Source organism: Sorex araneus, chromosome 2 (assembly GCF_027595985.1).
Source record: "Sorex araneus isolate mSorAra2 chromosome 2, mSorAra2.pri, whole genome shotgun sequence".
In the NCBI taxonomy this organism is placed as follows: domain Eukaryota; kingdom Metazoa; phylum Chordata; class Mammalia; order Eulipotyphla; family Soricidae; genus Sorex; species Sorex araneus.
The window spans coordinates 219,549,197-219,561,678 of record NC_073303.1 but is presented as its reverse complement, the minus strand read 5'-3'; the positions used below and the strand labels follow the sequence as shown (position 1 = coordinate 219,561,678).

Sequence of the window (12,482 nt, the reverse complement as noted above, 5' to 3'; positions counted from 1 at the left end):
TCAGCCACGTGCAAGGCAAAATGCTATCCCCTGTACTATTACTCTTCCGGCCCCAAACTGGGCCTCCTGTGTTACTGTTTTCACTCATTGAGCTTCGTGGGCTTCTGCACAATTTTCCATCTAATCCTCCTGTTTCTCTGGAGCTTTCGGCTCTGCGAAGTTCGGAGATGTTGCATATGTGGCTGCACGCTTCAGGGGCCTTGGTGCCGGGACAGTCAACTGCAGGTGTCCCTCTGGCCTCTCTCTGGGTCAGTCATGAATTGGGGCTGGTTCTCTTGCAGCAGGTGGAGCCCTGGGCCTTTGGCAGGGCGGGGACGCAGACTGCACCCCAACCCCCATCGGGCCTAGTCTCCAGAGAGCTTAGCAACAGTGGGCGCCCAGCCTTCCTGCAACTCAGCTGCCAGCGTCTCTCCGAGATCTTGGAACTTTTATGTCTATTTGTTTTGTTTTGTTGGGGGGGCAGAGCTGGCAGTGCTCAGGGCCTAGTCCTGGCTCTGTCTTCAGGAATCACTCCTGGCGGGCTCAGGGGTGCCATATGGAATGCTGGGGATCACACCTGGGCCGGCCACATGCAAGGCAAACGCCCCACCCACTGTCCCCTCTCTCTAGCACAGGCCCCCCTCTTTCTTTGGGCCACACCTCGTGTTGCTCGGGGACCACATCTGCCAGTGCTTAAGGGAACACAGATGGTGCCAGAATTTCTACTACTGTGTAGGGCACAGTCCAATGCAAAGCAGGTACCTTAACCACTACACGATCTCTCCAGCCACTAGCCCTGCCTGAACGTTTTTAAGATGAAACAAATCTGGAATGTGGAGGAATAGTGTGGTGGCTTTTATTTTATTTTATTTTTATTTTATTTTTTCTTTTTGGGTCATACCTGGCAATGCACAGGGGTTACTCCTGGTTCTGCACTCAAGAATTACCCCTGGCGGTGTTCAGGGGACCCTATGGGATGCTGGGAATCGAACCCGGGTTGGCCACGTGCAAGGCAAACGCCCTCCCTGCTGTGCTATCGGTCCAGCCCCCAGGGGAGTGGCTTTTAGAGCAAATGGTCATGGGTTCAAATCCCCACATGTGGTGTGCGTGTTCCTGACAGCTCTGCTGCTTGAACCCGGTGTTCCTGTGGTTTGTAATCCCCAGCACCACCAAAAAAAGTAATTTTTGTTTTGTTTGTTTTTGCTTTGGGGACACACCCTGTGGTTGCTCAGGGCTTACCCCGGGTATGTACTCAGGGATCACTCCTGGCAGGGTTCAGGGGACCATATGTGGTGCTGGGGATCGAACCAGGGTTGGAGCAATAGTACAGCGGGTAGGGCATTTCCTTGCCTGGCATATGACCAGCCTGGGTTCAATCCCTGGAATCCCATATGGCTCCTCAAGCTCCACCAGGTGTGATCTCTGAGTGCAGAGGCAGACGCAAGCCCTGAGCACCACCAGATGTGACTCCACCAAAAAAGAAACAAAAGATGAACAAACCTAATATTGGAAAGAAAACAAGAATGCTTAAGCTATTTCTTTTTCTTTTTTTTTTTCTTTTTTTTTTTTTTGGCTTTTTGGGTCACACCCGGCGATGCTCAGGGGTTACTCCTGGCTCTGCACTCAGGAATCACTCCTGGCAGAGCTCAGGGATGCTGGGAATTGAACCCAGGTCGGCCTTGTGCAAGGCAAAAGCCCTCCCCGTTGTGCTATTGTTCCAGCCCCTTAAGCTGTTTCTACAAAAGAATTGAACCTGGACTGGGCAATGAAGGAGATTTTCCTAGAAACACACTTTCAGGATAAGAGATAAGGTCATGCCACCTGCTTATTCATCCAAGACAAAGATTAACTGAAAATTGGTCGAGGATCAGAGAGAGCTCAAAGGGCTGAGCACAGGCCCTGCATGCTGGAAGCCCACATTTGATATTTAGTGCCAGATGGTCATTGAGCACAGCCAGGAGTGACACCCAAAGCACAGAGGCAGGATGTGACTGGGGGGTAAAAGTTAAAATTTAATTTAAAAAATATTAGTGACATACCTACTATGTGCAGGCACATTGTAGTAAGAAGACAGGAGTGACAATAAGGGTTATGACGATGATAAAGATTCATGGTGGGCTGGAGAGATAGTACTGTGGGTAAGGGGCTTGCCTTGCATGCTGCCAACCTGGGTTTGATACCCAGTACCGTATATGGTCCCCCGAGCACTGCCAAGAGTATGGCCCCAAAAGAAAAACAAAATTTCATGAGTGTCTTGTAACTGCCAAGGATGATGCCAAGTATTCATTTAACTGTAGAAACAACCTACAGAAGAATGATCACCGTTGCCAGTGAAGAAATAAAACATCCCTAGAGGAAATAAATAACTTGTCCAACAATCATGGGTCAATAAGTGACAGAACCTACATTTGAACCCAGGGGTGTGTGAATCCAAAGTCTGTGCCCATCCCTTTAAGCCAGGGAGTGAAGCCCATGAAACCCCCAGGCTATAAAAATACAAAGAAAAGCCAAGACAGGAATATTAACTTGAGTCTCTCTTAAATATTAACTCTCGAGGGCTGGAGCAATAGTACAGTAGGTAGGAGCTTGATCTGCATGCACTTAACCTGAGTGCACTCAATCCCCGGCACCCTATATGGTCCCCGGAACCCCTCTAGGAGGGATCCCCAAGCATAGAGCCAAGAGCAAGTCCTATGCATCCCTGGGTGTGACCCAAAACCAAACAAACAGAAAATTAATTATTGGGCCAGAGATATAGTGCAGGGATCAAAGCACTTACTTTGTGCCTGGCCAACCCTAGTTCAGCCCCCAGAACTACATATGGCCCCCCAAGCATTGCCAAGAGTGATCCCTGAGCACAGAGGTGTGTGTATGCCATAAGCACTGCAGATATTGACTAAACACAAACCAAAATTAATTATTTTCTGGGGCCAGAGAGACAGTACAGCAGGCAGGGCACTTGCCTTGCAGTTGGCGGGCCTGGGATTCCTATCCCTGAGCACAGAGCCAGGAGTAATCCCTGAGCAATGTGGGTTGTGCTCCCTCCTTAAAAAGTTAAGTATTTGGGGCTGGAGTGATAGCACAGCGGGTAGGGCGTTTGCCTTGCAGGCAGCCAACCCAGGTTCGATTCCCAGCATCCCATGTGGTCCCCCAGCACCGCCAGGAGTAATTCCTGAGTGTAGAGCCAGGAGTAACCCCTGTGCATCGCTGGATGTGACCCGAAAAGCACTCTTTTTTTGTTTTTTGTTTTTTTTTTTTTTTGCTTTTTGGGTCACACCCAGCAATGTACAAGGGTCACTCCTGGCTCATGCACTCAGGAATCACCCCTGGTGGTGCTCAGGGGACCATATGGGATGCTGGGATTTGAACCCGGGTCGGCCTCGTGCAAGGCAAACGCCCTACCCACTGTGCTATCACTCCAGCCCCCCGAAAAGCACTCTTGATAGGGCCCAGGGGACTATATGGGGTGTAGTGATTAAACATGGGTGGGTCGTGTGCATGGAAAGCACCTTATTAATGGACTAATTCTCCAGGTCACACCCCTTTCTTTTTGTGGCCACACCCAGCAGTGCTGAGGGCTTATTCCTGGCTCTGTGCTCAAGTATCATTCATTTAAGTACTTAAGGGACCAAAAGCAGTCCCAAATGCAGGGGTTGAACTAGGATCGAGCACATGCAAGGCAAGCGCCTTATCCCTGTACTGTATCTCTAATCTCTTCACTCAGAACTTTCTTCTCTTCTTCCTCATCACCATTTCCTAAGGAAATGTTGAGATGAAAACTGGGGATACTTCCACGCCCCCACTGAAAACTAACATTCTCAGTCAAGAGAGACCAAGAATAGTGTTGTTTGGATTAAAATAAAAGTTTGAAAATAAATTTCACTTCCCTCTGAAAGAAAGAAAGAGAACAAAAGAAAGAAAGAAGCAAAGAAAGGAAGAAGCAAAGAAAGAAGCAAAGGAAGAAAGAAAGAGAAAGAAAGAAAGAAAGAAAGAAAGAAAGAAAGAAAGAAAGAAAGAAAGAAAGAAAGAAAGAAAGAAAGAAAGAAAGAAAGAAAGAAAGAGAGAAAGAAAGAGAGAAAGAAAGAGAGAGAAAGAAAGAACCCTATGGTGCCAGATAGTACTGAGGGTAGGATGCTTGTCTTGCACTTAGCCCACCTGGGTGCTTCCCCGTGTGCCATTTGGTCCCTCTTCAGGAGTGATTCCTGAGCACTGCCTGGTGTGGCCAACGCCCCCCCCCCAAAAAAAAAATTCTGAGACTGGAGAGATAGTACATCAGGTAACCTCTTACAAGAACTATATCTTTTTAAATTAAGGGGAACAAAGCGACAGTACAGCAAGCAGGGCACTTGCCTGGCATGTGGCGGACTCAGGTTCTCTCCCTAGGATCCAGAGGCCCCGCTAGAGTTGAGCTCCGACCCCAGCACCCGGCAACAAGATGGGAGCAGCCCCCAGCACCTCAGGGTGTGACTACAAAACACAAGGAAAAGGGGAAAAAAATGAGCATATAGGAGCACCATATGTTATGAATTATTATTATTTCATTAAGTTTGTATTTCAGGTTTATATTTGTGTTTATACTGCACACCGATGTAAAATATCTACTACTCTGCCACGAAGTCAAACTCTTCATTTTGGGGGCCCTACCTGGCAGTGCTTAGGACTTACTCCTGTGGTGCTTGGGGAACCCTGTAGGGTGCCCAGGATCCAACCTGGGTTGGCTGCGTGCAAGGCAAACACCCTACTTGCTGGACGATCTCTCCAATCCTTCAAACTCGTTTTAAGCCTTTGGTCTAGACGATACCGCAAACCATGCTGTTAGGAGACCACAGCATAGCAGAGTCGGAACACAGACCAGTGTGTTTGCCTTGCATGCAGCCATCCGAGTTCGATCCTCAGCATCCTAGGTGGTTCCCAGTGTCCTGCAGGAATGAATCCTGAGTGGCAGAGCCAGGAACAATGGGTGTGGCCCCAAAACAAAACAAATAAACAATCAACACCTCTTAAATACTTCTTCGCAAACTTGAGTGAGTAAAATCCTCTCCTGGTTTCAGTTTTCAACTTGAAAATAACAGCAGTACATGCTTGTCGAAAGCTTGTTGAAGGTCAAATCAGTTACTATTTATAAAAATATTTACTGTAGGGGCTGGAGCGATAGCACAGCAGGTAGGGCGTTTGCCTTGCACTCGGCCGACCCGGGTTCGAATCCCAGCATCCCATATGGTCCCCTGAGCACGGCCAGGGGTGATTCCTGAGTGCAGAGCCAGGAGTAACCCCTGTGCATCGCCAGGTGTGACCCAAAAAAAGCAAAAAAAAAAAAAAAAAAATATTTACTGTAGTGCCTGGCACTGTGCTAACAGGATCTGGAATTTTAAAGTGAATGAGAGGGGGCCCAAGTCTTAGTCCAGCGAGTAGTGTGCTTGCCTTGCCTGCGGCCAACCCGGGCTCGATCCCGGCATTCCACAGGGTCCCCCGACCATCGCCAGGAGTAATTCCTGAGTGCAGAGCCCAGAGTAAGCCCTGAGCATCTCCGGGTGTGACCCAAAAACAGAACAAAATGAATGAGGGACCAAAGAGATTGAATGGTAAGGGCGCTTGCCTTGCATGCTGCTAAACCAGGTTAGATCTTGCCCCATAGCTGGAAGCCTGCTTCATGAGCGGAGGGGAGAAGGCAGATGGAATAGAGAAGGGATCGCTAAGAAAATGGCTGGAGGAACCAGTTGGAATGGGAGATGCATGCTGAAATTAGATAATGGACTAAACATGATGACCTCTCAGTGTCTGTGTTGCAAGCCATGATGCCCAAAAGTAGAGAGAGAGTATGGGGAATATTGTCTGCCATGGAGGCAGGGGGAGGGTGGGAAAGGGGGGTTATACCCAGGATATTGGTGGTGGGGAATGTGCACTGGTGGAGGGATGGGTGTTTGATCATTGTGATTGTAACCCAAACATGAAATCTTGTAACTATCTCACGGTGATTCAATCCAATTTAAAAAAAAAATTTTTAAATAAAATAAACCAGATCCAGTACTGTTAAGGGTCACCTGAGCAAAGTAATCCCCCACCCCACCCCCAGCACCACTGGGCGTGGCCCAACACCTCCCGCACCCTCGACTCCCACCTTACCATCCCACTCCCCATCCCACATCCCACTCCCCGTCCCACTCCCCCAAAAAAAGGTTAATGAGAAGCAGCCTAGTACTAAAGCATCTGTCCATGGTGCCTCCTTGATGGGCTTCTGTATATCCGAGGTGGAACGAACAAATGTTTGTTCAACCCCCATTTTCCCTACACGTCTTCCGTTACTTTCCGACCTGCGTTAAGTCTAACATCTAACGATCCGAGGGCGTCCCCAGGCGGCGCAGAGCCGCTTTCCACATTGGCTTAGAAGACGAAAGGCCCGTTTGCGTCGCACTACAATTCCCATCATGCATCGCTTCCGCCCTGGCCTCCAATTGGTTGAAGGCTTGCCGGGCTCGTGTCAAGCAACTTCCGTATCGAGAGTCTCAAAACCTGGTTTACTAACCCCGCGGAATTACGTCCGGAGCAAAGCGCCGCGCAGCCTTGTGGGTAACGTATCACTCCCATTTCCTTCCGCCAGCAGGCGAAATAGTCCCACTCTACCCTCGTCCCCCACATAAACGAGCTCTAGAACCGCCTCTGCTGTACAGTTTTCGGCACAAAATGCTTGAGTCATAAGTGAAATTAGGCGAAACTGGGTTATCACGGTTGGTGTTCAATTCCTAGGACTTCTTCCGGCGTGCGCGTAAGGATCTCACGCTATATAAGAGAGCCGGGCCGGCCGCCGGATCCTCTTTCGTACCCGCACTTCCAACATGGTGAGTTTGGGCGCGTGGTGCGGGTCGGCGGCCGAGCGCAGCCTCTTCGGGAATGATTTGGGAGCCGGAGAGTGGTAAAGGGGGAGCGTGTGTGTCTACCGCGGCTGTGGGGGGCTCTGCGGAGGGCCAGCAGCCGCGAGTGGCGTCTGGCCGGGGGTTCGCGGGCGGGGGTCGTGGTCGCGCCGAGCCTAACGCCGGCGCAGCGGCCGCCCCTCCCCCAGCTCACGGCCTCTTCCCTCCGCCGCAGACCAAAAAGAGAAGGAACAACGGACGGGCCAAAAAGGGCCGGGGCCACGTGCAGCCCATCCGCTGCACCAACTGCGCCCGGTGCGTGCCCAAGGATAAGGCGATCAAGAAGTTCGTCATTCGGAACATCGTGGAGGCCGCGGCGGTGCGGGACATTTCCGAAGCCAGCGTTTTCGACGGTGAGTCACGACCCCCGCACCCCCGCCCCCGAACCTCCTCCTCCTGCTCAACCGTCGCTGGTGGGCAATTAAAGCTTTGCGGTGCTGTCCGGCGCGGTGTCTCTCCCCGCTTTGCTTTGCTTTTTAAAAAATATATAGATGTATATTTTAAGATTGGTGCCAAGGAAGACAGCGTTGACTCTAAGCGCTGGGGCTCGCTTTTCTCCCATCTCCCCCCCCCCCCCCCCCCCGGTATTGGGGGGCCACCTGGCAATGTCCTGGTCTTCAGGCTCTGCTTGGGGATTGAACCCAGGTCGGCAGCGTGCAAGGGATGGCGTTTTTTTTTTTTTTAATTTATTTATTTTTTAGTTAGACACCGTGAGGATAGTTACAGATCTATACATTCTCGTGCTCATGTTTCCCTCATACAAAGTTCGAGAACCCATCCCTTCACCAGTGCCCATTCTCCACCACAAATAAACTTAGCATCCCTCCCACCCCCCATCCCTCTCCCCCCCACCCCAACCTGCCACTGTGGCAGGGTATTCCCTTTTGTTCTAAGGGGATGACGTTTTAAAGAGCTTATAGAGCTCATCCTGTCAGCGTTTGGCGGGCACTGGCTTATGAACATGGGGGGAGAGGGGGTAAACATTTGGGAAGGAGCAAAATGTGCCGCCGCCACCACACACACACACACCTTTCAAACAGTCTTTAGAGGGTGGAGGTTGCCTGTGATTTTAGGGAAGTGTCATTTGGGCGGGTTTATCTAGACTCGGTAGGCCTCACGACTATATTTCCAACCTAAATCTGTATGGGGTATTTTTTTTCCCGTTTTTCAGCTTATGTGCTTCCCAAGTTGTATGTGAAGTTACACTACTGTGTGAGTTGTGCCATTCACAGCAAGGTGGTAAGGAACCGTTCCCGCGAAGCCCGCAAGGACCGGACACCCCCGCCGAGGTTCAGACCTGCGGTAAGTTATCTGCAGGACCTGGGGGAGGAAGAGAACAGAAGGGAGTGAGGACCTGAATGCTGTCAAATTCACATCTCAAAGATGAAAGCCTGTTTCAGAAGTAGTGGGGTGTCTTTCCCATGATTTATGGGGGGGGGGATTGTTAAGGGAGATGCAGATGGTCAGCTTAGAGGGAGGAGTATTTCTTAGTGATTTTCCATTTACTTTCATTCCTTCGCATTTTTAGGGTGCTGCCCCAAGACCTCCACCAAAACCCATGTAAGGCAACTACAGACCTTAAGGATTGAAGACAAACTCTTCGAGGAAAATAAAGTGGAATTATACCTCGTGAAGCTTGTTGAGTGTCTCTTGCCAGATAATGGTGGGGCTGTGTGCAGGAATGGGGGTCGTAGTCCTATGCCACACATTCAGATGTGGAGTTTTCAAGGTCAAGAACTCGGTCCGGAGTTGCTTTGTTTTGTTTGGGCCACCTCAAGGTGTGCTCTGGGATGGCATCTGGGGAGGTGGGGGGAAGCCATATAGTGTGCCAAGGGTCTTTTTGTTTGTGTGTTTGTTTTTTTTTTTAATAATGTTCGCAGTACTTTTACATTCAGTATTCCAATGTCAATCCCAACACCATTATTTCAAAATTTCCCAACCCTGCCCAGATAGTCAGCCTTAGATAATTTATTTTGTATTGCTTGTTAGGATTAATCGGCTAAAAATGTTATCACCCTGGAGCCATTAAGCCCTTGTATAAGCATTACAGGTGAGCCTTGTGTGCTAATTTAACCTTTTTGGGTCATACTGCCGTGCCACGTTATTTCTAGCGGTGATCGGGGGACCAAAGGGGATGCCAGGGATCCAACCCAGGTCAACTGCATGTAAGGCAAACGCCTTACTAGTTGTACTACCTCTAGCCCCCGTTATGTTTAGTTTTTGATCGGGATTGATTGCCTTTAACATCACATCCAATGTGGTGTTCTGATATATTTTAAACAAGGTGATACAGCTGGAGTTGTATTTTTAATTGGATGTGGTGTGGGGGTCATACCGTTAAATGAGCTTCAATGGTGCCAGAGGCAGTTCCTGAACATGACTGCCAGGTTCCCAGAACAGGGAGGTGGGGGTGAGATCACATCTCGGTCACAAAAACCCATACGTGAGCGTTTCAACACATTCATGGATTAGGCTCATCACTGATTTCTGTGGAGATGGCTTTATGAGCATGGTTTAAATTGGGTACTGGACATTTCTGGCTGCCAGGGTGCTGGGTGGGTGGTGGGCTCACCCACCCCTCAACCCCCACTCTGGGGTGACCAGCCTACAGGATCTGGAGGCTTGCTGATCTCTGAAAATTTGTTAGTCTCTGGATCATAGCTGTTGATGAGCTTACATAGCACCAGAGGTAGTTCTTGGGTGTGGCTGCCAGGGTGGTTTTTGGTTTTTTTTTTTTTTTTTGGTGTGTGTTGGGGGGTGAGGGTGGGTCACACCCAGTGGTGCTCGGGTTACTCCTGGCTCTGAACTCAGGAATCACTCCTGGCCCTGCTCAAGGGATATGCCGGGGATCAAACCTGGGTCAGCTGCGTGCAAGGCAAACGCCCTCCCCGATGTACTGTCCTCCAGCCCCCGGTGCCAGGGTTTTAAACCCACATGCAAGTCAAGGGGTCTGAATGTGTAGCAGGCTGTAAAAGGGAGGAAAACACTAGAGTCTGGAGACATTAAGAAGCAACAGTCAGGGGTTGGAGTGATAGCACAGTGGGTAGGACGTTTGCCTTGCACGCGGCCAACCTGGGTTCAAATCCCAGCATCCCATATGGTCCCCTGAGCACCGCCAGGGTTGATTCCTGAGTGCATGAGCCAGGAGTGACCCCTGTGCATTGCTGGGTGTGACCCGAAAAGCAAAAAAAAAAAAAGAACCAACAGTCAGTAGTGCCGAGTCCTGGTGGGGGATATAAAGGCTTTATCACCAGTGAGCTGTTTCTGTAATTTATTTTACATATACATAATACCATGGCTGGAGTTGTAAAATTCAAGCCTCCCTGGGGCTGGATTGCACAGCGGGGAGGGCATTTGCCTTGCATGCGGCCGACCAGGGTTCAATTCCCAGCATCGCATATGGTCCCCTGAGCACCGCCAGGGGTAATTCCTGAGTGCAGAGCCAGGAGGGACCCCTGTGCATTGCCGGGTGTGACCCATAAAGCAAAAGAAAAAAAACCCATATCATGCTGTGCCAGGATTAAAATCTGGGAATATTCAACTCCTCTGGGATAGTTATTTATGTAAAAGTAACTACATAACTAACATATTCACCCAAAAGATGTCCCGGCCAGAGAGTACTGTGGTTAGGATTCTTGCCTTGGATGCAAATGACCAGGGTTTTGTTTTGTTTTTTTTTTTTTTTGCTTTTTGGGTCACACCTGGCGATGCACGGGGTTACTCCTGCCTCATGCACTCAGGAATCACCCCTGGCGGTGCTCAGGGGACCATATGGGATGCTGGGATTTGAACCCGGGTCAGCTGCGTGCAAGGCAAACGCCCTACCCGTTGTGCTATCTCTCCAGCCCCAACAACTGACCAGGGTTTGATCACTGGCATCCCATATGATCCTGGAACCCCTACCCAGTAGTGTATCCTGAGGATTAATTGTGGCCCAAGGGGCCCTCACACACCACCAAAAAGAGAGACCTGGGAGGATAACAAAGGGAGGGAGCACCATGCTTTGTATGCAGGAGCCCTCGAACCCTGGCACTGCGTAATCCTGAACACGACTTAGGGAGCAGTCTCTGAGCACCCTCAGGTGTGGCCCCAGAGTGTGTGTGGGCTAAGGTTGTGACTCAGTGATAAAGCATCTGCTTCTTGTGGAGTCCTGAATTTGATCTCCAGCACTGAAGATAAAGCATGTACTCACTTGTCCAAGGAATAGTTCCCAGAAGAACCCAGTGATGGCTGAACTGATGGTGAGAACTGGGTGACAGAAGGGCAGGTGGCAGGAATTATTTCTCACCTAGCTTACCTTGTTAATGGTCTTGTTACCCCTATTCTCACCCACCACCAATTCATGCACCTCTATCACATGATTGATTATTTAACACCCCCAAACTCACCCTCTAGGCCTACTCTGTTCTCTGCTAGGAATCATCTCTCCGATCAATACACAACATCCGAGCCTTGGTGCAAAGACTCCCTCTGCATCATCTGTCTAAAGTCTCCCATCTTGGGGCTGGAGTGATAGTGCAGCGGGTAGGGCATTTGCCTTGCACACGGCCGACCTGGGTTCAATCCCCAGCATCCTGTATGGTCCCCTGAACATCACTAGGAATGATCCCTGAGCACAGAGCCAGGAGTAAGCCCTGAGCATTGCAGGGTGTGACCCAAAAAAGCCAAAATATAAAAAAAGAATGAATTCTTATACGAGGGGATGTAGGGAAGTCTACGGTAGATTCAAGATTTTATTCACTTTCTGTGGATACTGTAACATTACTGTATGCTCAGTCAATTAAAGCAATGCTTAAATGTATTATTTAACATTGAAGACATAAGTCTAATATGAGTTTTCCAGAGTGAAAAAGATTTCAACAGTACTGGGGTCCTTCTGGAGACCTAAAAGAAGAATCTTTTCCCCTCCTTTTTCCAATTTCTAGAGACTGCCTGTATTTCTTGGCTTGTTGATTCTCCCTCCATTTTCAAAATCAGCAGAAACTTCAAATTTGCTTGCCTGGGACCCTTGTGATTACATTGGGCTGACCAGATAGCGCAGGGAAAATGTCTCATCTGAAGATATACTTGCACATTCCCTTTGCCGTGCAAAGTTGCATACTCCCAGGTTTCTTGAGCTGCTATTTGGGCATATTTGGGGGTTTTGCTTGCTTGCCTATAGCCACAAACTTCTATCCTGGTCAGCCAAGCTCATGTTGTAACCTTCCTGCTGGAACACTGCAAGGGGATGGAGTGAGGTTTGCTGCATTTCACTTCATAATGGTCACAGATTTTATGCTGAAAAACCTCTCTTGCAATAATGTGAGGTGTGACTATTATGTAGAGCTTTTTTTAAAAAAAATTTCCAGCAATGGGGCTGGAGGGATAGCACAGCGGGTAGGGCATTTGCCTTGCACGCGGCCAACCGGGTTCGATTCCCAGCATCCCATATGGTTCCCCTGAGCACCACCATGGGTAATTCCTGAGCGCAGAGCCAGGAGTAACCCCTGTGCATCGCCAGGTGTGACCCCAAAAGAAATATATATATTTCTACCATAAGCTCTAAAATATATATATATATTTCATATATAATGGTGTGATGATTATGTGGTAAAA

General features: G+C 49.3%; 1 protein-coding gene across 1 annotated transcript; it reads left to right on the top strand.

Moving 5' to 3' along the window:
- The first annotated feature begins 6,658 nt into the window (after positions 1–6,658).
- Positions 6,659–8,517, top strand: RPS26 (ribosomal protein S26). Its single transcript, XM_004601927.2, has 4 exons — positions 6,659–6,815; positions 7,063–7,240; positions 8,059–8,189; positions 8,416–8,517. The coding sequence occupies exons 1-4, from the start codon at positions 6,813–6,815 to the stop codon at positions 8,449–8,451; spliced, it is 348 nt and encodes a 115-aa protein (XP_004601984.2). The 5' UTR covers positions 6,659–6,812; the 3' UTR covers positions 8,452–8,517.
- The last annotated feature ends 3,965 nt before the right edge of the window (positions 8,518–12,482 follow it).

Bases quoted from the DNA above. Each gene is read 5' to 3' on its own strand.
- RPS26 (XM_004601927.2), top strand. The intron at 7,241-8,058 runs GTGAGTCACGAC...CCCGTTTTTCAG, and splicing joins CGAAGCCAGCGTTTTCGACG to CTTATGTGCTTCCCAAGTTG. The intron at 8,190-8,415 runs GTAAGTTATCTG...TCGCATTTTTAG, and splicing joins CGCCGAGGTTCAGACCTGCG to GGTGCTGCCCCAAGACCTCC.